Source organism: Lasioglossum baleicum, chromosome 4, assembly GCF_051020765.1.
Source record: "Lasioglossum baleicum chromosome 4, iyLasBale1, whole genome shotgun sequence".
In the NCBI taxonomy this organism is placed as follows: Eukaryota; Metazoa; Arthropoda; class Insecta; order Hymenoptera; family Halictidae; genus Lasioglossum; species Lasioglossum baleicum.
The window spans coordinates 367,703-393,014 of NC_134932.1; the positions used below are offsets into that span (position 1 = coordinate 367,703).

A 25,312-nucleotide genomic window follows, 5' to 3' on the forward strand; every position below is an offset into this window, starting at 1 on the left:
GTCTTCGATGGAAATATCAAAGAGACAGAGGAGAGCAGCTCGTGCCTCCTTCACGAAGGCCCTGAACATTTTTTTCGGGAATCTGGGAGCCGTGGGCCCGGTAGAAGAGAAGATCGTAGATTTCCAGTTGCTGGAATCCAAAATGGCGGAGTTGGACATCGTGCATGCCGCGCACAGCAGAGAGCTTTTTGCATCAGAAATGAGCGATGCGGAAATTGCGAAAGAAATAGAGTCTGACGATGCCTATAAGAGACAGTTTTTAGTAGCCCGAGCAAAAATCGCGGAGGTCGCGAGACCAGCTACACAATCGGAACCAGTAGAGCCGGGGCCGACGGCTAGAAGGCCGATGAAGCTGCCGACCATCGAGCTGCCGAAGATAAAAGGCCATGTCAAGGAGTGGTTGCCCTTTTGGGGGCAATTTAAGAAAATTCATAATGACGCGACAATAAGCAGGGAGGATAAATTTATCTATCTGCTGAGAGCCGCTGTGCCGGGTTCGAAGGCGCATGAAATTGTAAGCAGTTTTCCACTCGCAGCCGAAAACTATGAAAAGGCGATAAAAAAGTTGAAAAATCGTTTTGGTCGTGACGAGGTGGTTGTGGAGTTTTACGTGCGCGAGCTGTTAGAATTGGTACTGCAAAATGCCGTCGGCGCGAAGGGCGACGAGCGAGTGTCGTTGTCCAGTATATATGACAAAGTAGAGTCGTACATCCGCGCGCTAGAGACGCTAGGAGTGACAACGGACAAGTGTGCGGCCATGCTGTATCCGTTGGTGGAGTCGTCCCTGCCAGAAGAGGTTCTACGCGCGTGGCAACGCAGTGGCATACAGCGGGGGCCATCGACGCCAATGGACAACCGGAGACAAAGGATAAGCTCGAGCGGCTTCTCGAATTTCTACAACAAGAAGTCGAAAACGAAGAACACATCGAGATGGCGCTGACGGGGTTTCGAGCGGGCACGGAATCTGATCGAGCAAAGAAGCCGAAGGGTAAAGTAGAACACACGCGAGAAGCGCCTAGCGCTAGTGTTCTTTTCGTAGGAAAAAACATCGAAAAAAGTGAGTGTTGCATCTTTTGTAAATCGGCGCACGAAAGCCAAGACTGTGACGCGGCGCGTAAATTAGATTTAGATGAGAGGAGAAATACGGTTAAAAAAGAGAACGCGTGTTTTTACTGTTTGAAGCGGGGTCACATGGCGAAAAAATGTAGGGTTAGAATCAAGTGCGGTTGGTGTTCGCGACGGCATGTCTTGCTGATGTGTCCGAATGTCGGGTCGAGAGAGAATGTTCGGGAGCCGAAAGCGAGCGAAAATGAAAGGAAGCCAGTTAATGAGAATAATCTGGCCGCGTTGTGTGAATCTCCGTCGGTTTGTTTGCAAACGTTGCGGATTAAATTGTTTTCCGAGTCGAAGGAGAAAATCGTCCGGGCGGTGATTGATACGGCGTCGCAGCGCTCATATGTTCGTACGAACGTCGCGAGAGAACTAGGTTATGTAGCGATAGGAAAACAGGAAGTGACACATTCTCTGTTCGGCGGCGTTAAGACGGAAAGCAAAGTGCACGACATGTTTCGGATACGTATGAGGAGCGTAGATAATTCTTACGCGTGTAATTTTGCAGCAATGAATCAAGACACTATTTGCGATACGATTCCAAGTGTCAAACAAGAAACGTGGGTAGATGAGTTGCGTAGCCGAAACATTCGTTTGACCGACATAGGTCAGGAAAGCAGTCCCATAGACGTTCTCATTGGGGCGGACGTAGCTGGAAAGCTGTTAACGGGAAAAAAGTGCGAATTGCGGAATGGTCTCGTTGCGCTCGAAACCAGCCTGGGCTGGACGGTCATTGGGAAGCTGCCGGGTACAGCTGTTCGAAATGGCGCGGCGGTAATGATTACGTCGATGTACGTGCAAGAGGCCGATCTATCCGATCTGTGGCGTTTAGATGTTGTCGGGATTACAGATCCCATAGAAAAGGTAGATAAAACGCTCCGTAACAAGGAGACGCAGGATTTTTTGCAGAAAACGGCACGGTTGACCTCGGGCGGTCGATATGAAGTGAGATTGCCGCTCAAAGAGAATCATACGCTCATGTCCAGCAATTTTGAAATTTCACGCAGTAGGTTGGCGCGAACAGTAGAAAAGCTTAACACCCAAAATTTGTTCCGCGCGTATGACGGGGTTTTTAAACATGGGTGTCGGAAGGCATTATAGAAGAAGTTGCGGAGATCGAGAAGGCGGATTTCAGTCACTATTTACCACATCGTCCGGTAGTCAAGCCGTACGGTACCACGAGGATCAGACCCGTTTTTGACGCGTCGGCATGCAAGAAGGGAGATCCCTCGTTAAACCAGTGCCTTGAGAAGGGACCCAATTTAATTGAATTAGTGCCTACGGCGTTGAATAGGTTCCGGGAAAATGAAATAGGCGTGGTATCGGATATAAAAAAGGCGTTTTTGCAAATAGCCATTAATGAAGCGGATCGAGATTTACTTCGGTTTCTGTGGATAGAAAACGGGGAAATAAAAATATTCCGTCACTGCCGCGTCGTGTTTGGGTTGGCGTGCAGTCCGTTTTTGTTGGCGGCAATTATCGAATTATTGTTAACAACCGTATTAGATAAAGCAAAAACGAGAGAGACTCTGGCGTAGACGGTCGAGTCTGTAGAAAAGTTGAGGCGCGCATTTTACGTGGACAATTGTGTCACGAGCGTTGAGTCAGAAAGCGAATTAAAAAAGTTTGAAGCAGAAGCCAAATCCATTATGGCAATGGGAGGTTTTGATCTCCGAGGATGGGAGAGCTCGGGGGATTTTATGGGGGCGGAAGCGTCTTTAGTTTTGGGGCTTTTGTGGAATAAGAGAACCGACGTAATTTCCATAAACCCAGCGGTCTTGGACATGAAGAAGCCTGAGACCGTTACGAAGAGATCGATGTTGTCCGCGTCATACCGAGTTTTAGATCCTATTGGTTTCACGTGCCCCGCATCGTTATTGCCGAGAAAGCTGTTGCGGGATTTGTGGTCGGAAAAGATAGGCTGGGATACCAGGATAGACGACAAGAGGCGCGAAACCTTCAACTCATGGTTGGACGAATTGAACTCGTTAAAAGAAATTCAAATACCGCGAAAGCTTGGTAAGGGTAGTGTAACACTGCATACGTTCTGCGATGCCAGCGGTGAGGCTTACGCGGCGGTCGTTTTCGCGCGAATTGAAGGCGAGGGGGTGGTTAACGTGCGTCTTATGAGTGCTAGATCGCGCATAGCTCCGAAGACAGCAACCATTCCGCGATTGGAATTAATGGCCGCAACGATTGGTGTCCGGTTGGCAAGAGCGGTGTTAGATTCGTTAACGCGGGAAGTGCAACAAGTCACGTATTGGTCAGACTCAACGACGGTACTGGCTTGGATAAAACGCGATATTCAGTGAGGAGCGTTCGTTTTTAACCGGGTAAAGGAAATCAGAGACGCCTCGTCGAGAGAAAGATGGAGATACGTACCCGGTGATCGTAACCCGGCGGACCTCCCTTCACGCGGTCGTAGTCCTTCGCAATTATTGGAATCACAGTGGTGGTTGGGCCCGGAATGGCTGTACGGGGCAGAATCGGAATGGCCGGTTTCGCGACATAACGTGGACGAGGAGGAGATAAATAGGGAAGTAAAAAGGTCGCTGGTACAGATGCTGAGCGTGGAGAATTCGGAATTCGTTTATGGCGATCACTTTTCGTCCTATGAGAGACTCATTCGGGCCGCGGCGTGGATGCACAGATTCTTAGGAAACTGTAGATGTCGAACGTTGTCGGGGGAGGATCCGGGGGTCGGTCGGAGAATAATCGGGAAACGTGAGCGAAAGGAGCTTCGAGTGACGCTAAAAGAGATAGAAGCGGCAGAAATAAAATTATTAAAGTATGTACAAGAGCAAATGTTCGGCGGGGCCGCAAAGGAGAAATTATCGGCTTTTAAAACATTACGAGATGAAAACGGTTTAATTATCTTGAAAACGAAAATCTTTAATCGTGACGACGATTTTAGGTTTTTATGCCCGATACTGCTCGACAACAAGCACGAAATCGTGCACATGTTGGTGCGAGAAACACATGAAAACTGGGTCACGCCGGAACACTTATTGTCATGAGTAATTTACGAGAGAAATTTTGGATCATCTCTTTGCGCAAAGTAACCAAAACAGTCATCGAGAGATGTGTAGTTTGCCAGAGACAGAGAGTGAAGTACATGCGGTGTGAACCCCCTCCTTTACCTGTTCATCGAGTCCGCGACGCGTCTATTTTCGAAGTAATCGGTGTAGATTTTGCGGGCCCATTATTTATGCGGAGCGGGGGGAAGGGGTGGATTTGTATTTTCACATGTGCAATTTACAGAGCGGTACATCTGGAACTGGCTTCGTCGTTGTCGACCGACGGGTTTTTGGAATGTTTTAGGAGATATGTTGCAAGACGGGGTCGTCCTAGATGTGTATATAGTGATAACGGTACTAATTTTGCGGGGACGGCAAACGCGCTCGGAAGACTGGACTGGGAGAAGGTTGCAAAACACAGTTCGGCGCTCAGAATTGAGTGGATTTTTAACCCTCTCTCAGCGCTTTGGTGGGGCGGATGGTGGGAGAGGCTCATTGGGGTAGTAAAAACAATTTTGAGAAAGGTGCTAGGAAAAGCAAATCTGACTTACGAGGGCCTGACGACGACGTTATGCGATGTCGAGGCAATTATCAATTCGCGACCGCTAACATACATGGCGGAAGAGTCGAGCGATCTCAAGCCGTTGACACCCGCAATGTTTTTGCAGGAGATCCGAGAGATCGGAGTTCCAGATTTAGATATGCTATGGCACAGGAAGTTAAACACAAAATTTAGAAATAGGCTGAAACTTTTCGAGGACTTAAGAGCAAGATTTCGTAGTGAGTATCTGGGTCAGCTGGTGCTAAAAAAGGATAAAAAAGAAACGCGGGAAATAATGATTGGAGACGTCGTTTTAATCGGAGATGACAATACCAGACGCATAGATTGGCCACTTGCACGCGTAGTTGATAAGTTTATAAGTCGTGATGGCGAAAGCCGGGTGTTTATGTTGAAAACAAAAACCGGGATTCTTAAGAGACCGGTGCAGAGAGTGTACCCGTTAGAGATACCAAGAGAAGAGACAGCGTTTGCGGAAAATTTGAGAGCTAGAGCGCAGTTAGATAAGTGTGGGAATAAACCGGACTGTAAACCAGTGCAGACGAGTAATAGTTCTAAGCAGAAGAGGAGTGAGGCACAGAATTGCGAACAGTACGTGAAGACCACGAGAGGTGGACGGATCGTCAAGAAACCCGAGCGACTGGGTTATTAATTGTATGTTTCGTAGAGTCGCGATGTTAAGGCGGTGTGCCCCGTTTTGGTTTTCACCAAAAAGGGGGGAGGATGTCGAGTGCGATGATCGCGGGCGAGATGGCGCGCGAGTAAAAGGAAGAAGACGCCGCACAGTGGGCCGGATTGCGAATTCACGCGACATTTGTGAATAACTTTTGACTCGTAAGAGATATCGTAATGAAATTTGACATACATATTTATTAATATAATTCCTTATCAATGATATATAATATGATACGTTTTTTATTTGTTTAATCACTTTTTTATTAATTTTATAAACAATTTTATTATAGATTATATAATAAATCAATCATAAAATTTATTTTATTATGTAAATAAAATGTAATGCTGTAAATAAAAAAAAATAAGATATTGCATACAGCATAAAAGAATAAAGTGCTAAAAGTAGAAATATGTAGTATAAAACTTACGTGTCATGTGTGTAACTATATTTCTCGTACTTAAATACATAACAATTTAATTAATTAAATTTTTTTTTTAAACCGTACCATAAAGCTATTTTCGATGGATTTGTTGAAGCCGCCATTCTTCTGCGACGGAACCTATAGCTTAACAAAATGAGAAAATAATGATGTGCTAACGATTATTTATGATAAACACTAAGAACGCTAAATATATTTGTATTATATGTATATTAAACACACTAATATAAGTAATTATAATTTATTAAACTCGATAAATAAGACTTAAATATGTGAATAAGCTATGACTAATTGTAAGATTAAATTAAGAAAAACGTCTTTGCAATCGTTGTGCACTGTCGAAAAGAATTCGTCAAACTCAACGCAGTCAAAACATCGGAGATGGAAGCCTGATTTATTTACTGCAAAATATAAAAATATCAAGTGCCGAAAGTCTATTCAACACAGTTCTGTCAGACTTTGAGACTGCGTACATGACGAATTCAGCGCGTAGCGCGCGTCCGAGCGCGGGCAGGATAAGGGTGCGTTTATAGTTCTTGACTCACGAGACAAGCGGGTCATAAATTTCGAGCGGGGTCGACGGGCCCACTGTGCGAGGCACGAAAAAAGGTCTCTACGGCTTCACGGTTCGTTTAGGTAAACTACCGATAGCTTTCCTTTAAGGCGGTAGGATATCTTCGGCGACCTTTTTTTGTGCCACGCACAGCGGGGGGCACACCGGGCCCGTCGACCCCGCTCGAAATTCATGACCCGCTGTCTCGCGAGACCAAATGTCTCGCGAGTTACGAACTATAAACGCACCCTAACGCAACGCGGATGTCTTCAGACAATAATATCTTGAAGACCGGTTCGAAGTTGGAAATAGTTTTTGTCACATTACATAGAGGAAGGTTCACTGAAAAGATCCTTACTTATTAGAAAGTGGGATTTGCTGGGATCTGAAAGATAGTGCATGTCAAAGATACAAATTTTTAACGATTATTTTCAGTTTGCTTAGTCTTTTTTTTAGATATGTTATGTATCATAATTGTCAATGAAAAGTATGATTTCGTATCAATAAAGTATGCATTTTGATGTAGAAAAAAATTCAGGGCAAGAAGTTGATCGCAATTATTAGGACACTTTAAGAATGATCAGCCACATTATGTAGGGAAAACCGATATTCCTAAACTGTCTAACTTCATGCGTGTATTACAACTAGAACTGCTATTGTATTTGATTAATTTTTTCATTTTCGTGGTCGGTGGACATTTAGAAATCGATATCCATTGAAAAAATATCAAAATTAGAAAGTTGATTTTTTCGCAAAATGTCGCGTGAATTTGCAATCCGGCCCACTGTGCGCCGCGGCGCTGCAGGGGGTTTTTAGAAGAACAATGGCGAAAGATACATGTATGACCTAGTTACGCGTCGCGACCATTATTGTGTGTCTTATAGTAAAAGTAACGCTTTTCCTCCACACAGAAGTGTCCCGAGTTGTTCATTTAGTCTCCCAAACCTGGTATATTGACAGTTTCCATATTCATTATTTGAATTGTGTTGAGGAATCGGGTGATCCCTGGTTGCTGAGACAACCTTGTAAGAAGGTTTGAAAATCGAGGCGGCGGGTGCCGGTAGCCTGAGAGATGTAAATGAGAAACACCTCGTTCTTGTTCGGTTGCCGCACGACGAACACGTGGCACGGACGTTTATTACTAGATTACACGCACTTTGGCACTACTCGTACTAAATGGTAGCGCGACGCGTAACAAGAGAAGTTTAGACTCCGTTGGTACTAGTTTCGTCGTACTTGGTCTATGTTAACGGGTATTAACAATCCACTAAAACGAGATCGAGTATGTCGCGGTCTTGTCGCAATGACGGTTGCGCATGGAAGAGAGCGAAAAGCGCGTTCCGCAATTCGGGAGTCGGTCGCGAGCCGATGATACGACGCGCTAATTGGCTCTTTTAGTAGCCTGAATTTTGGGAGAGGTAACAGGTGCGTCTCATACAATGGCAGTCCCATAATCGCGTAGTGATTGGATGAGACGCCCTGATACTTTCCGAAGTTCAGCTCTGATTCCTGAACATGCCGCCCCCCGTTGAACGTGTACGTTCAACAGGAGAGACATGAACGGTGTGACCTGATGGTCTACAGGTTGGACTGGGAAGTCATGGTATGACAGCGAGATTTACAACTTAATCCTACTTACTTAATGCTAAGATACGCTATGTACACGCGGATAAAATCGAAACGGAATCAACGCTGCAAACGCGCATGACTATGTCACGGACGGTTCGCTCATCTCATTGATGGCGATCGGGAGAAAACAGAGTTTAGTAATCGGGCGCTTATACTCGGATTGTGCAGTTCGAATTGTGACGACGCGGACGAGTCCGTCGTCGCCGGGATGGCACGCAGAGATCCGTCCCAATTCCCACTTGCACGGCGGATTGTTGGGATTTCGGACGAGAACGATCTGACCAACTTTGGCCAGTCCTTGCACCACCCTCCACTTCGGCCGTTGGTGTAACGTCTGCATGTAGTCGGTCGTCCACGTTTTCCAAAAAATTTCGGTGAGACGTTGAAGTAACTGCCATCGAGATAATCGGTTTTCGGTTACATTAAGTACGCTCGGTTCTGGTATCGCAACTAGAGCTGAGCCGATCAGAAAATGCCCTGGGGTCAGGGTCGTGTAGTCGTCAATGCTCTCGGATGTTTGGGCAAGAGGACGTGAATTTAAACACGCCTCGACGCGGCAAAGAAACGTGGCCATTTCTTCAAACGTTAAGGTGTGAGCGCCTATGCATCTTTTGAGATGGTGCTTGACACTCTTGACCGCCGCTTCCCACAAACCCCCGAAATGAGGGGCAGCGGGTGGCAGGAAGTGCCAAGCAACACCGTTGACGACGAGCGAATTTTGAAAATCCGCATTTCGGATGACGGATTTGTAAGCGGCGGCGAGCTCTCGCTCTGCCCCTTGAAAGGTCGTGCCGATATCCGAGGACATTGACTTTGGGAGGCCTTGCCTGGACACAAATCGGTGGTAAGCAGCTACAAACGCGGAGGATGAGTAGTCACTCACAAGCTCGAGGTGAATGGCCTTAGTTGTGAGGCAAATGAAAAGCGCAATGTATGCCTTGGTCGATTTATGTCCTCGGCCAGGTGCGGTTCGAACTTGGATTGGGCCTGCATAGTCGACCCCTGTGTGGATGAAGGCTCTCTCGACTTGAGTGATGCGTGATGCTGGCAGGTCCCCCATGAGCTCGTTTGGTATTAAAGCCCGTTCACGAGTGCACGCGACGCACTGGTGTAAAACAGCACGTACGGTTGCTCGCGCTCGCAAGATCCAATAGTCGTTGCGAAGGCAGGCTAGGGTGAGTTGAGGACCGGAATGCAAATGCTTAAGGTGAGTCCAATTGATCAGGAGGATGAGGAGAGGGTGTGACCGCAGAATAATTGGGTGTTTTGCGCTTTCCGGCAACTGAGATTTGGATAAGCGCCCCTTTGCTCGTATGAGGCCCTTCGCATCGATGTACGGGGCCAGTGCAGCCAACGGACTCGACTTTGGGACTGTCCCGGTCGCGACTAGTGTCTGCCGGTCATGTGGAAAGGCATCGAACTGAATTTGTCGCAGCCAATGCTCCTTGGCTTTGGCAATTTCGTCCGGCGACAGGACTAGGGATGCGGGCCTTTCTTGTGCAGGAATTGCACTTGGAGTTACGTTCATGCGAAGACGCTCAATGAACCGAAGAACATAGGCGGTGACTCTCAATAATTTGGACCACGACGAGAATCGCAATGCCAAGTCATGTTGGTCCGTTGTGGAAACCAAAGTTTCTATTCTTACAGGGCGTGCCTCTGTTCTGGCTAGAGAGTTAGGTTTGACCGAGATTTGCGGCCACTTGTCCGAGGCTTGTTTAAGCCACGACGGGCCGGACCACCATATATGGTGTATCCTGAGCTTGGATGGAGTTACGCCTCTCGAGGCACAGTCAGCTGGATTGTCGAGAGTGGAAACATGATGCCACTGTGCATCCGGAAGAAGAGTCTGTATCTTAGAAACTCTATTGGCGACGAAGGTTTTCCACTTCGATGGAGATTGGTTGAGCCACGTGAGCGTAATGCTCGAATCAGTCCAGCAATGACACTCATAATTTCGGGAGTGTAGTGAAGATTGAACAAAGGTCATTAATCGTGCGAGCAGCAATGCTGCGCACAACTCGAGGCGTGGAATGCTGACAGTTTTAACTGGAGCGACTCTAGACTTCGCTACGAGAAGTGTGACCCACACGGTTCCGTCTCGAAGTACGCTTCGTACGTAGACAGCCGCCGCGTAGGCCTTGGACGAGGCATCAGCGAACCCATGAAGAGTTTGGGTTAATGCCGGGTCCGAGGCGAGTTTCCGGGGAATCCTGATCGCTTCTAAATCCGGCAATTGAGTGCTATACTCTTGCCACTCCTTCTGAAGGTTATCGGGAATGGGATCGTCCCAACCGCATCGCTCTGCCCACAATTGTTGCATGAGCATCTTTGCTTTTATAATCACCGGAGTGACCCATCCTAATGGGTCGAATAACCTAGCGATGGTTGACAAAATGGTTCGCTTGGTACTGGGCACCGCGGGCTGAGATGAAATACGAAAGTGAAACTCATCGTGCGCCGGATTCCAACTGATCCCCAAGATAGGAACAGTGTCCTCGGCTGAGAGGGTCTTACCGGTGGCGAGGCCATGATCTGAAGGATCGATAGCGCTCAACATGGAAGGGTCATTACTTGCCCATTTTCTTAGGCGAAAACACCCTGCTGCCAGTACGGCGTTCAATTGGTCACGTATCTGGTTGAGGCGAATGCGACTATCGTCGCCGAACAGACAGTCATCAACATAAGTTTGATGTTGAAGAACCGGAATGGCGAGGGGAAATTTAGCACCTTCGTCCTGACTCAATTGCTTCATCACTCGAAGCGCTTGAAATGGTGCGGATGTAGTGCCATAGGTGACAGTCAGAAGTTGATATTCATCAACTGGATCGGATGGCGAATTTCGCCAGAGGATTCGCTGATAATCAACGTCCTGAGAGTCTACTCGGATCTGCCGATACATTTTTGCGATGTCAGCAGTGTAAACAAAGCGGTATTGCCTCCATCGCAGGAGGATGGCGATTAAATCGCCTTGAAGCTTCGGTCCATTGAACAAATGGTCATTTAAAGATTGTCCAGTGGTGGTTCGACAGGATGCGTTAAAGACTACGCGGAGACGGGTTGTGGCACTGCTGTCGCGAAAGACAGCATGATGCGGAATGTAATATCGGCTTGGATCGGACTTGGTGTTCTCCTGCGAAACTTTTCGCATGTGACCAAGAGCCTCGTATTCGAGCATGAAAGCTCGATACATATCAGCATGCGTCGGGTTCGAGTGGAGGCGTCGTTCGACGCGGTGAAGGCTGCGAAGGGCTGCCATTCGAGAATCGCCTAATTCGAGCGGAGGTGAATGTTTGAACGGTAAGCGGACAACATACCGTCCATCTGGTTGACGAGAGTGCGTAGCTTTAAAGTGTTGCTCGCACTTTTCTTCGTCTGGAGTGGTGGTCACATGACTGGGAATCTCTTCGATCTCCCAAAATTTTCTAAGAGTTCGATCGAGATCAATAACCACGGTACTATGGTGCACGTCAATGGATTGTGTAGGTTCGGGAGGAGCAATAGGACCGGACAGAATCCACCCTAGCGTGGTATTTTGAGCAACGGGTGTTGCTGGTGAACCTTTGCGAATACCGTCCAAAATCAGTTGGCTATACACGTCAGCGCCTATGATTAAGTCGATCGGATCCGAGCTCATGGGTTCCCTGTCCGCCAATTCAACATCTGAAATGTGAGTCCAATTAAACCACGATTTACATTTAGGTGGAACGTACTTAGTGAGAGACCTTAATATCACCGCTGTGGTCGAGTATGCAGGTTGATCTCTTCGTTCCGGTGTGATGATGATCTCAGCAACGTGCTGGGCGACGGACTGGGCTTCACCGATTCCGGTGATTCGAATGTGTCGCTTCGTTCGGTGGAGGCGCAGTAGCTGAGCTACCCGCTCGGTCATTAACGTCGCGACTGAGCCTTGGTCGAGTAACGCACGCACGGCGATGTTTCGGCCCTGCTCAGAGCGAACTTGCACTCGGGCTGTTGAAAGAAGCACACGATAGTGAGTCGGAATATTCGAAACTAAGTTCGAGGAAATTTCGGTGTCGTCTTCGGACGAGGTCGGTATTTCCCGTTTGGTTGGCGCGGCGCTAGGTTGTTCTGACTTGCTGGGAAAATGCAACAGTGTATGATGGCGTTGATTGCATTCCTTGCAGGAATGCTTGCTTTGGCAGTGGGTAGCCATATGCTGGATTGAAAAGCAGTTCACACATCGTTTATTCGATTTTACAATTTCGAATCGCTCCGATGGCGATTTTGCTAGGAATGGTTTACATTGGTATAACAGATGACTCTGTTTACACACCGGGCAAGTCAGATTGACGACGGTTGTCGAATGCGTGGAAATCGTTTTCTGTTTTGACGGTTTAACCTTCCCGTTGTCGGTTGGTGTTTCGCTTATTTCGGGCACCATCGATTCGAGTTGGTTAATTCGCTCGTCCAGAAACTCATCAAAATCGTTAAAGGTTGGAAACTCACGAACATTTTTTAGTTTGAGCTCCCAAGCTTTTCTCGAGGACCGATCGAGTCTTTGAACACCGAGGTACACAATAATATCGCTCCACATATCGACGGGACGACCGAGGTTACGCAACGCTTTTGTTGACATATGTATTCGATCGCGAAGTTTTTGCAGCTCCTTCGGTGACTTTGTGGTAACGGTCGGTAAAGAAAACAACTCGGTGAGATGCGTCATTATTAACCGGCGTGGTTTCTCGAAACGAGTGTGGAATAATTGCCACGCAACATGGAAATTTTGATCGGTAATGGGCAAATTTGCTATGAGATCAATCGCGTCACCCTTTAACGCGGAGGCAAGGTAATGTAATCGCTCGACATCCGATAACGACTTGTCGTTGATTACGAGTGATTTGAATCGATCGCGGAAACTTTCCCACTTCGCGAACGTGCCGTCGAAAGACGGTAGATAGATCCGTGGCAGGCGTGACGGCCCATGGGACTGCGTACTTACAATCTGATTGGTGCTCGTGGATGGGGTATTTGTTACCAGCATCTCGGACATGAAATCCAGAGCCTCCAAATAACGTTCCTCACATCGTTCAAAGTGGTCTTCTTGGAAGTAGGGAAGAGTTGCCTCGGTTTCATCGTCGACCATGGCAGCAATCCTTGCGTTGAGATCTTGCGCTTGATTGAATGCTTCCTTCAGGACGGTCATCCTGTTCGTCGTGGTGGCGATGGTCATCTTGGCTTGGCCCAATTTCTTAAAATTGGTAAGGGCACGATTGATGGAATGCAGGATTCGGTTCTGCTTAATCAGGAGCTCTTCCATGTTGCTCATTATTGGCACGTGGTACTTGGCCGGTACAATGGCGGCTGGAACGGCACGTAGATCCTCGACTCCAATCCGGCTCGAAGGACCAAAATGTTGAGGAATCGGGTGATCCCTGGTTGCTGAGACAACCTTGTAAGAAGGTTTGAAAATCGAGGCGGCGGGTGCCGGTAGCCTGAGAGATGTAAATGAGAAACACCTCGTTCTTGTTCGGTTGCCGCACGACGAACACGTGGCACGGACGTTTATTACTAGATTACACGCACTTTGGCACTACTCGTACTAAATGGTAGCGCGACGCGTAACAAGAGAAGTTTAGACTCCGTTGGTACTAGTTTCGTCGTACTTGGTCTATGTTAACGGGTATTAACAATCCACTAAAACGAGATCGAGTATGTCGCGGTCTTGTCGCAATGACGGTTGCGCATGGAAGAGAGCGAAAAGCGCGTTCCGCAATTCGGGAGTCGGTCGCGAGCCGATGATACGACGCGCTAATTGGCTCTTTTAGTAGCCTGAATTTTGGGAGAGGTAACAGGTGCGTCTCATACAATGGCAGTCCCATAATCGCGTAGTGATTGGATGAGACGCCCTGATACTTTCCGAAGTTCAGCTCTGATTCCTGAACAAATTGTTATTTCACTAATTTAGTGTTAAAATAAATAGATTTTTATAATCTATACAAATTTGTTATTTGTTTTTATTTATTTAAACAATTATTTTCACAATAAATTATTAGAATAATATAATTCACAAATAGAAAAATATATAAATTTATTTATTTAAACCAGTGAGATGAGCAACCCCCGCGGACTGCAGTGGGCCAAAAGTGAAAACATAAGAATACGCGCGGGCTGCAACCGGCAACGGACGCAATTGTTGGAAGTAACAATTGAAAATCGGCGACGAAGGCCGCCTCGCCGCGCCACTGGTGGCTCATGTCGGGCGAAGTTATTTTGTTTCCTGGTTCGAAAAAAACGTCGACGTTACAAACTTGAAAGGTTGGTTTCTCACGATAAAAGTCTGCTCTATCGCGTGGTATAGTTCGATTTTCCGCAGGACCCTAATTTTTTGAGATAAATTGAAAAATATCCTCAAAAATTGGTGCAAAAGTAGTGTCTCTTCGTCTTTAATCATTGTTTAAACATGTTTAAACAATCATAATGTATTAATATTGGATATCACTGTATTCGGGAAAGTCTACAGAATCTTTTGCTGTAAAGAACAATTCAATGTCCTTTATAATAACCACAATATTTGTTTAAAGTTGAAAAATATGTTCTTTTTTCAAAGCCATGTTTTTCAAAAACTGTGCGTATAGGAGAAAAATTAAGGACAGATTCGGAATCAGCACAAAAAACTCTATAAGAAGGGGACCCAACAGTATATTGAAAACAAATTTGGTGTTGGACAGTGTAATCGGTTCTTCAGTACCGTTAGGCCTGTTGCACAGTCGAGCGCAATTTTCCGGTCTCAAATACGTTCTAAAATTCTAAAAAAAATGTTACATATTTTGGATCCTAAGACGCATTTTATAGAATTTTTTCAGATTTTTTGGTTGCAAACTGTGGTCGTAAATAATGAAAAACCCCCCAAAAATCGGAAAAATGTAGATTTCTAGAAAATATGAAAACATGCTTTTTACTGTTTGGTTCCTTGATAAAGTACTACAGCAGGCAGTGTCGTCAATTTTTTTCAGATTTTTTTATTGTGGGACATCATTGTCAAAATTTTTTCGACGTTTCTGCTGTGAGGAGGAAAGTTATACTTATTGATTTTACCGCGGGTGTATATTAAGTAATTTTTAACGTTATTATATGTTATTATACATTACAAAACGCAATTGTTAATAGAAAGAAGAATTGTGTTCTGTGCGCGATATATGTACATACTGTGACTCGCAAAAATTTTCGGACGCTCTAAAAATGATAACTTTTTTAATATTATACTATACGATTTGAACTTTTTGGGAAGCTAGAACAATTAGTTTAGTACAGGATGTGAAAATAATTATTTCAAAAATAGTAACTGATCGGAATTGTAGAAAAAATGAGAGACACTTGGGGAAACTAAAACACCTGGCAGAAGACTGTGAAGGGGTAGAAAGAATTAACATAGGTATAGAAAAGATAGTACAGGAGAAAAGAGTGGAAGAAATTGTAGAATGGGTTAGGAGTATAGAGAAAAAAAGGAAAGAATTAATCACAAGGGATAATCAAGAGAGAGGCAGGATTAGCGGGGAGACATTGGGATAGATCACATAGACAATAAGGTATTTGATGTGGCATGGGATATGGATGGATGGGTGGAGGAACGGATGAATGGATAAATAGAGGGATGAATGGCTTCGAGAATTATAATCCATGTCCAATTTCTGGGCCACGGGGCTGAAATAAATAAATAAATACGTATTTACTTACTTACTAAAAATTGCATTTTACAACATCTTTATATGGGCCGACATTGAAAATTTAAAAAATACGTTTTGTAAATCTGTGTCAATTAAACATATTCTGAAAATTTCGTCAAAATCGGTCGACGTTGCCATGAGCTACAAACGTTTTAATATAAAATAATAATTCTTAAAAAATATTCTGTTATTTTACACCGATATACCCGACTCGACCCGTATCATGTTACAATGTTTCACTCCACTCCACGGCGACCGAAACCCTCGAGCTTCACTTCCCTTTTCTCCGTTCGTCATCATAGAATAGTGTTTCCTGAAAATTGAATGTCTCTGGCCAGACTCGAGTTTTCGACATTTATAGCAAGCTTGCTATAATCGTATCTTATTTGTCAAAATTTAGTTTTCCATTTAAAATATTTTGTTGTTAAAACTCATTAATAGTTTTAAATAGTACTTGAACAATATTAAAAATGATACTGAAATATTGGAATATTACAATTTGGAATGAAGGGTCTAGCCGGACGAGGTAGTCCTCCGAATTATTTAAACAGCCGTTGCCCCATTCAATTTTCGGTCAATTTTTCCCATTTACTTGCGTTAATTTAATCATATAATTGCATTTAATTGAAATTGATAATTGAGATTTTTTCCCGATTTTTTGGTTCAAAATGTTAATTACACAAACTGAAAAACACGCAAAAATTCGACAAATGCAGATTTATTTGAGAAACTGAAAAATAGCATTGATCATATTTTTAGACTAGCAACATACCAGAACTTTTTTTACGTCAGCGCGTAAACGACAAAGAGGGACTTTTCAATGACTCCAAGAAAAATGAAAAACTTAATGACTCCGAGAAAAATAAAGAACTTAATGACGCTGAGGAAAATGAAAAATTTAATAACTCCAAGAAAAATGGAAACTTCAATGACTCTATGAAAAAACTTGACGGCACTGAGGAAAATGAAAAATTTAATAACTCCAAGAAAAATGGAAAACTTAATGACTTTGAAAAAAATAAAGAACTTACTGACTCTGAGGAAAATGAAAAATTTAATAACTCCCAGTAACAAGCAGTCTTCAATGCCTCTTAAAAATGCAATTAATCATGTAGGGATTGATCAGGTGTTTCTCGCTATATTAAAAAATATTTACAAATCCTTTGACAAATTCTGCTTTGTGACGTCGGTATACTGCTTTCGACATTCCATCACAGTTTGTATAGTATACATATATTATTTCTCCTCTTTGTTTCTAGATAAAATTTTATTATGATCCTCCATTAGTTTAACGCCCCGTTCAGCAGTATCATTGACCACCTTCAGTCCATGTTTCAGTCAGACTACTTATTACTCATAATAACTTCTTTTTCCGATATTAGAACTATTTTTACCACGTTTTTATTAGCTCGCTTTCTTGTTCTTCTGTAGATTGGAGCGTATTAATGAATTTATTTATATATAATATCTCTGTCAGTTATGTATACATATATGAAAAAACTCTTCAAACAAAAGTTGTAGTATATAAGGAGGTGGATATAGTATCAAAGAAAAAAAATTTTTTCAAAGTCATTATTTAAAGTTTTCAAGGTCACGGATGTTTTTTCTATCAACAACTGTTTATGCTATATATGGATTCTTAAAGAGAAAAAAGACAAATTCAACGATATATCATAACGTCTATTTATGTCATGATTTAAAAAATTCTCATTTTCCATTAAAAACTCATTTTCCCATGATCCAAACGGCCCCAAAATTTTTCCAGACCATTTTCTCAACATTTGTCACAATTCTGGTTTACGGGACCAAAAAAATTTCATGGTCGAAAAATAAGGTCCACCTTAATGTTGCATATACGTAAATTACGAGAAGCAGTAAAGAGTGCTTAACGTCGAAGAAGAAAATCCGTGTAACTAAAACTTAATATGTACTACATTCCACGTTATTAGAATAATTGTAGTTTAATTATGATATATTTTAAAATTGATATAATTATATCAACATTTTTTATTTACACCTAAAAACGCCACTGTCTCGGAAGGAAATGGACATTCGAGAGAAGCAATGAAATTAGAGCATCATTGCGAAAAAAGATGAGTTTGGAATAACCTCAATATACATTTTATGAAATTCTATTATAATTATAGTTATGACTGTATTTTTTAATAAATAAACTTGTGTATGCTAGTATAAAATCAATTTATATATATTATACAATTTATTTTATTATTTGTTTGACAACTAATAAATCTACAAATTGATTCATAAACTAAAAAATACTTCCTGCATTTTCGTATTCTCCAATCAGTCCAAATAAATACCATCAACCTGTTCTCGATCATATACCAATTTTTATTAATGCAATTATGACAGTAACAAAATGTTTCTATTTAAAATGAATACATATTTTGAACATAGTTTTTACATTTTTAATTCTTTGGAAGGTTAAAAAATGTAATTAAAAAAGTAATGAAAAATAAAAATAAAAAAAAAATCCCCGCTGCACGGGGACTCGAATGCTAGCTCCAGATTGCGATTCATACGCTCGACGGCTCGACAGCCGAATTTCAGTTCCGCTTCCGCCGTAAAGCAATACAACATGGCAACATGGCAAGTGCTAAAAATAGATTGTGGCTGGCATAAGCGCACAAGCAGCGCACACGGATATAGTAAAGGCACCGACGAGATACTATTAAAGACTGCCAGCCTTATGGGAGTTGGCGGGACTCGAATTTTTCGGTATCTCTTACGCCCTCTAGGATATAATCTGGCTCCATCAAGAGAAACAGAAGGCCAACGACAGCATTTTGTCGGTAAAGAAGACCACTGAGGAGATTCTCGTCGCGATGTATCGGTGAGAATGCGAATTATCACGAAACCATATCGATTATTATTAAATGTTACATTCTCCGCCATATTTCAGACGATGTTTTGGCATTATTGTGGCACTATTTCGAATTTTTAGCGATGTGGTATATCAGATCACTGTAACTTTCACGTTATCCCCGCGCCCACTCGCGCCCACTTACTGGTCCCGCGGAATAACACAGGGGCTGGCAGTCTTTAATAGTATCAGAGAGTATATGAGAGTGCTCACGCCCGGGTTTTGGCCGTGCCCATATAGTGCTGCCCCCTAGTCTAGTACTTAGCCTGGATCAGCTCCTACATCATCTTTAGCATGGACAAGATCCTACATCATCTTTAGCTTGGATCAGATCCTACATCATCTTTAGCCTGGATCAGATCCTACATCATCTTTAGCCTGGATCAGATCCTACATCATCTTTAGCCTAGATCAGATCCTACATCATCTTTAGCCTAGATCAGATCCTACATCATCTTTAGACTGGATCAGATCCTACATCATCATTGGCCAGGATTATGACATACAATTTATATTGTTTTATATAAAATATGTAACTAATATATAAATCTCTAATAATATAAATTATATTCATAGAAGTATTTTAATTTTTCCCGAGCTTTTGTTGCAAACTCTAGTTGTAAAAAATAAAAAAGCCAGAAGATTTCGAAGAAACACAGATTTTATATCGAAGCTTAAAAGCGACCATCTTGGAAATTAATTTAATGTGATGAAGTACTTACTGTCATCAATACTGTCTCCAATTTTTTCATATTTTTAGGCACAGTTATTATTAATTAAACCAAAGTGAAAACCAATTTTTTCTACGAAAATTTAGAAGAATAACTTTAGGGTTATCCTGAAATTTTCAGAATATGTTTTAATTGACACAAATCTATAAAACGTATTTTTTAAATTTTAAGTATAGATAGACCCACATTAAAAAGTTGTAAAACGCAACTTTTAGTATTTTTTCTATAATTCTGATCAATTGCAATTTTTTAATAAACTTCTTTTCACATCCTGCAGTAAACTAATTGCTCTAGTTTCCAAAAAAAGTTCAAATCGTATAGTATATTAAAATAGTGGTAAATCTACGCTACAGACAGGGATTGGAACGGTTATGAAAATAACTGTTTAAACTGTTATTTTTCGGTTCTGATTGAAATAGTTATTAAGAACCGAAATGATGTTATTTTATAACACTTATAACTGTTACGAGAATATCGGTACTGGCTGGCAGTTCTGGCTTATATCGGTTACGGTTACGATTTTGGAGAACCGATATTATGTATTTCGGTTCAGGATTTCGGTTCCGGATTTCGGTTTTCTGTCATTCTGTATTCTATATTGTGTTCGACCTAATATTTATTATTTAAACAATTTATAAATAAATAAATTTTTATAATTTGTTTCTATAGTAATTATTTGAATTGTTATTTCAATAATAGTTTATTGTTAAAATAATTGTTTAAATAAATAAATTTTTATAATTTGTTTCTATATTAATTATTTGAATTGTTATTTCTCAATAATAATTTATTGTTAAAATAATTGTTTAAATAAATAAATTTTTATAATTTGTTTCCATATTCATTATTTGAATTGTTATTTCAATAATTTATTGTTAAAATAAATAGATTTTTATAATCTATGCAAATTTGTTATTTGTTTTTATTTATTTAAACAATTATTTTCACAATAAATTATTAGAATAATATAATTCACAAATAGAAAAATATATAAATTTATTTATTTAAACCAGTGAGATGAGCAACCCCCGCGGACTGCAGTGGGCCAAAAGTGAAAACATAAGAATACGCGCGGGCCGCAACCGGCAACAGACGCAATTGTTGGAAGTAACAATTGAAAATCGGCGACGAAGGCCGCCTCGCCGCGCCACTGGTGGCTCATGTCGGGCGAAGTTATTTTGTTTTCTGGTTCGAAAAAAACGTCGACGTTACAAACTTGAAAGGGTGGTTTCTCAAGATAAAAGTCTGCTCTATCGCGTGGTATAGTTCGATTTTCCGCTGGACCCTAATTTTTTGAGATAAATTGAAAAATATCCTCAAAAATTGGTGCAAAAGTAGTGTCTCTTCGTCTTTAATCATTGTTTAAACATGTTTAAACAATCATAATGTATTAATATTGGATATCACTGTATTCAGGAAAGTCTACAGAATCTTTTGCTGTAAAGAACAATTCAATATCTTTTATAATAACCACAATATTTGTTTAAAGTTGAAAAAAGTAGATGTTATAGGCGGGTTCTAATTCACTTTTCACTTCACGGGAGAGCGGTACCGCCACTTCACGGGAGAGCGGTACCGCCGAGCGGTATTGCACGAGCATATATTACGTCATATTTTTAATGGAATTATTGCATCATGTTTTTGGGGGAGGGGGAGGGGGGGGGGGGGGGAAATACAGCCCATATCTTGAAAGATGGGGGAGGGGGGGGGCAGTTTCCAGGTATTGCATTCGAGACCAGTTTCCAGGTATTACGAACGTGTCCGAACGTAAACGTTCGAAGCTAATCGTAAACATTCATTAAAAGTAGCATTTCAAATAATTTCATACATCTTTTTATCGTAGTTGGTTGGGGATGGTAAGAATGAATGAACAGGACGCGATGGAACGCGAAGTCTTCGCAAACGTTCCATTAATGATTAACTGCTGGAGCTTCGAAATGAAATACGGAATCAAAACTGTATGAATACTGAAAAAGTGTAAACTGAGTTTCTCTTGAGATATATTTCTGTCAATTCTTCATCTCCGCTCTCTGTCTCTATCTCCCTGGTTATTACAATTTATGGATAGACCGTATGGTGATTATTAACTTCATCAATCGATTGAATCAGTCTTCGATTTTTCGATGATTTCTTCTTTTAATCATACACATTAATCAATCTTGACTAAAATTTTAATCGATTAATGCCCAACTCTGGGGTATTTGGCCGAAAATCTAGAAAGAAGTCAATTTCTAAATTTTTCCGTTTGTCATGGAATTTTTTCTATCCAACGTAGCTAAAGGTCGCTTGTAGTATACTTCATTGAAAGCCAAGAGATTTTACGCCACGCTTTCTGAAACAGCATCCGTTCATTGGCAATTTTCAAGGGTTTTGAGGAAAATTGTGTAAATTCTTGTATTACAGAAGTTTTTCAGTTAGGTGTACAGAGCACTTTCGCACAGATTTCATTTTGTTATGATTTAAATTAGTATAGTTATTAATATTTGTGAACATAATCAATCATGCTGTAAATTTTTTACGATTATAAAGTTTATCGACGATTTTGTTATCGAGCGGAGATTTCGACGAACGTCTAATCTCACGAGTTCGATGAACGTCTTGTTTAATTTCGTAAATATACAACGGTCCCCTCTGAAAGATCTTCTTATCGATGTAATGCAAGATGTAAGAGGACCGTGTCGCTGTTTCTGTCTGCCATCGCCATACAGTCAGCTATCGTAAACGCTCATTAAGAGTAGCATTTCAAATCATTTCTTCCATCTTTTTATTGTAGTTGGTGGGGATGGTAAGAATGAATGAACAGGACGCGATGGAACGCGAAGTCTTCGTGAACGTTCCATCGTTGCAAGCGTTTGTCATGTTGAGATTCAAAGATCAACCATTTTTCCATACGTGACGGTTTTCGCGTACTGCCCGTTGGACTTGTTGCGTGTGTGTGGAATATTATATGGAGATATTTTTTACATTAGTGGGTAGGGGTATCCATTATAAATTGCTCGTAACAGTCGTCGTATGAAGTTATACCATAAGAAAAAACGTCGACAATCAGGATCGCTATACGAAGTTACATCGCGTGTGTGTTTTTATCATCCGACCAGCCAACTTCGCGCATCCCCCTTTCTTCAACGGTAAGTACAATAAAAAAAAATTAATAAACGATGTAAAATCTAGTGGAAAAAATTGTGGAAAAAAAATGTATATGCAAAGAGTTAGCCATGTGATCGATGTTTGTCATGACGGCTCGTTCGAACTCTTCGAATTTCGCTTGGGGAAGAACGTTGTTTATCCGACGCTGACAAAAAGTCTGCATGGTATGTCAGTAATTTCATACACGGGATTCCATTTAAAGATTTCGGCTATGAAAAATATCAACAGCACGATATATTCGAAGTAATTCAAAATTTTGTGCGCGATTATGCGAATCCTGTCGTAGCGTACAAAGGTGGATGTTTCGAGAGAGAGACATCCTTCGAAAAATGAAAATAAACTCGATAAATTTGGAAGATTTCAACTGTCCGAAATACGATGTACTAGTTCGCGATCCCGTGTATGAAATTGCTGATGACGAACCGTGTCGACTTCACTGTTGGCAACCGACAAAAAACGTCACATACCATTGCAGTCTGCGCGAAGTGCGAACATTTCGAGCATGGGTTAACAATTATAAAAACACGTAAAGTATCAGTTATAAAGACGCGACTTTGAATTTTTTCCACGTCAAAACCACAAACACCTCTTTTTACGTTTTTTTTATTTTTTTCACACAGTGTTTCACAATGATTGCGAAATTGGAGATTGATTCTGGGCGAAGCGCGGTATGGATGTCTGAGGATTCGTCAAAGAATCGTCGCTCGAAGGTAAATAAATTTTCAAAGAAAAAATATCCCAAAGTATATAACATGATATATAACTGTCTATCTGTCTGTTCGCAGGAAACAAAAATAATGAAGACAAATGACAAGAAATTCGCTCCAATAATTATATTTTAATTATTTTTTAATACTTGTATATTTGTATAATTAAAGAGTAGATAAGAGTAACTTTTCACTAATGTAAAAAATATCTCGCTGTATAGGGAGGGGGCGATATTATTACTGTAATTGTTTTCTTTTTAATAAATACGAGTTAATTGTATGAGTAGGAGGACGAGGCGGAGGAGGAGGATTGGTTTTAAATAAAAAATAAGATCTTTCTTATAATTTTTTTATTTGATAAATTATGAAACAGCTAACGAATGAACAGTGCGAGGCACTTATCAACGCAGCGCATTGCAACATTTGTGAAAAACCATGTGAGGAAAAGGATATACGGGTGCGCGATCATTGTCATCTAACAGGACGATATAGAGGCCCCACGCATCAAGATTGCAATTTAAATTACAAAAATTCGTTTTGCATTCCCATAGTTTTCCACAATTTATCCGGGTACGATTCACATTTCATTATCGAGGAAATAGCTAATGCGTTTGAAGGTAGTGTCAACGTATTACCAATAACTAAAGAAAAGTATATTTCATTTACAAAAATGTTGAAGATCAGCAATCAGATTCGCGTAATTGTATTAAATTACGATTCATCGATTCGTACAAAAATGTTTGAACACAAGTCTCGACAAATTAGCATCTTTCCTCGACACAAACGAATTGACAATTTTACGCGTTCCGAATTTCAAAATCTTTCCATAGAAAATTTCATGTTGTTGACGCGAAAGGGTGTCTCTTTCCATACGAATATCTCGATTGCGTAGATAAATTAGACGATCTTTGTTTGCGAGTCATTTTACAGTTCGTTGACAGGCGAAACCGTATCCGAACGTGATTATTAGACTGCGGATCTTTACGAAAAATAAAAATTGTCTTCATAAATTGCACAACATAGGAGCCAAATAGAAATATAATTTTTTCTCTAATGATATTAATTAGCTGAAACGAGTACATTGATATTTTTAAATCCTGTTAACCTGTCCACTGCTTTAAATTGTACATACTCATTTTTGCCATAAATGTATAAAATCCGCAGTCTAGTGATTATGTGAATGCCGAGAATGTGTGGAAGCGTTTCAACACAAAAACTTTGGGTGAATACAGCGATCTGTATTTGAAAGCTGATGTTTTGTTACTGGCTGATGTTTTTGAAAATTTTCATAAAAACTTGCATTAAGAGCTACAGTTTAGATCCACCATATTATTACACTTTACCAGGTTTCACGTGGGATGCTATGCTAAAACATATAAAATTAGGTTTGAATTATTAACACAGTGGGCCGGATCGAGAAATTTAGTGACATTTCACGAAAGAGTCGACTCTCTCTCTCTCTCTCTCTCTCTCTCTCTTTCTCATATCGATTTCTAATAAATTTATATTGCCTCCTAAATGTCCATCAACATCGAAGCTGAAAAAATTAATGTTCGTTCACAAAAACTGTAGTTAATATAAATTCACAAAGATAGACATTTTGGGATGCAGTATTTTTCAGCCAAAAAATTGCTTCTTTTCATCGAGGTGTCCTGATTATCCTATTTAATATTTATTCTGGGTCTTTTGTGTAAATGAAAAACAGTCCTTTGCGGTAACAATTAACGCCATTAGTTGAGGATGGTTGCTCGCAATGTATTAAAAATTAATATTTAATGAAATGAATAAAATCTATATAAGTACTTTCTTAGAATTTGCAAGGTGTATTTTTTCATTAGACCTTCCTCTACATATCCCCACAAAAAAATCATATCCGAACCGATCCGATCTTGGAAATTATGATTGTTTAAAGTTATCGGGGACGTCTCACCTGACGCATAGCAACTCACATACATTAAATACCATCCAAATATGAATATTTTTGCAATTGCATTAAAAGTTCGTACCTACCTAAAACAAGTATGTAATTTTTAACAATAATATAGTTAATCTATTAATTTTATTGTTAAAAACATAACGAACGGTAATAATATAACTGGACTAAGAGTTTCATAGTTTTCCTTAGTGAGTATCACTGTTTTTGGGTAAGTATATCTGTCAATTTATCTATGC

General features: G+C 41.2%; 2 protein-coding genes and 1 long non-coding RNA gene across 3 annotated transcripts; 2 read left to right on the top strand and 1 right to left on the bottom strand.

The window, feature by feature from the left end:
- Positions 1–1,191: 1,191 nt before the first annotated feature.
- On the top strand, positions 1,192–7,530 carry LOC143208144 (uncharacterized). Its single transcript, XM_076422277.1, has 6 exons — positions 1,192–2,116; positions 2,212–2,429; positions 2,649–3,389; positions 3,450–3,834; positions 4,590–5,330; positions 7,388–7,530. Exons 1-6 carry the CDS (start codon positions 1,192–1,194, stop codon positions 7,528–7,530), a joined length of 3,153 nt encoding a protein of 1,050 aa, XP_076278392.1.
- Positions 7,531–7,575: 45 nt separating this feature from the next.
- Positions 7,576–18,448, bottom strand: LOC143208145 (uncharacterized). Its single transcript, XM_076422278.1, has 4 exons — positions 18,422–18,448; positions 13,750–13,883; positions 8,072–13,439; positions 7,576–7,863 (listed from the first exon to the last, which is right to left on the bottom strand). Exons 1-4 carry the CDS (start codon positions 18,446–18,448, stop codon positions 7,576–7,578), a joined length of 5,817 nt encoding a protein of 1,938 aa, XP_076278393.1.
- Positions 18,449–21,254: 2,806 nt separating this feature from the next.
- LOC143207928 (uncharacterized) lies at positions 21,255–23,925 on the top strand. Its single transcript, XR_013008785.1, has 3 exons — positions 21,255–22,414; positions 23,054–23,143; positions 23,219–23,925. It is a non-coding gene; the product is annotated as an uncharacterized LOC143207928 (long non-coding RNA).
- Positions 23,926–25,312: the final 1,387 nt, after the last annotated feature.

Excerpts from the sequence above, each read along its gene's own strand:
- LOC143208144 (XM_076422277.1), top strand. The coding sequence starts at position 1,192 with ATGGCGAAAAAATGTAGGGTTAGAATCAAGTGCGGTTGGTGTTCGCGA. Across the intron at positions 3,835-4,589 it reads TCGGAGAATAATCGGGAAAC|CGCTTTGGTGGGGCGGATGG; the intron begins GTGAGCGAAAGG and ends ACCCTCTCTCAG. Across the intron at positions 5,331-7,387 it reads CAAGAAACCCGAGCGACTGG|GTTTGAAAATCGAGGCGGCG; the intron begins GTTATTAATTGT and ends CCTTGTAAGAAG.
- LOC143208145 (XM_076422278.1), bottom strand. The coding sequence starts at position 18,448 with ATGGAGCCAGATTATATCCTAGAGGGC. Across the intron at positions 13,884-18,421 it reads CAGATTATATCCTAGAGGGC|GAATCAGAGCTGAACTTCGG; the intron begins GTAAGAGATACC and ends CAATTTGTTCAG. Across the intron at positions 7,864-8,071 it reads ATGAGATGAGCGAACCGTCC|GAATCAGAGCTGAACTTCGG; the intron begins GTGACATAGTCA and ends CGGCATGTTCAG.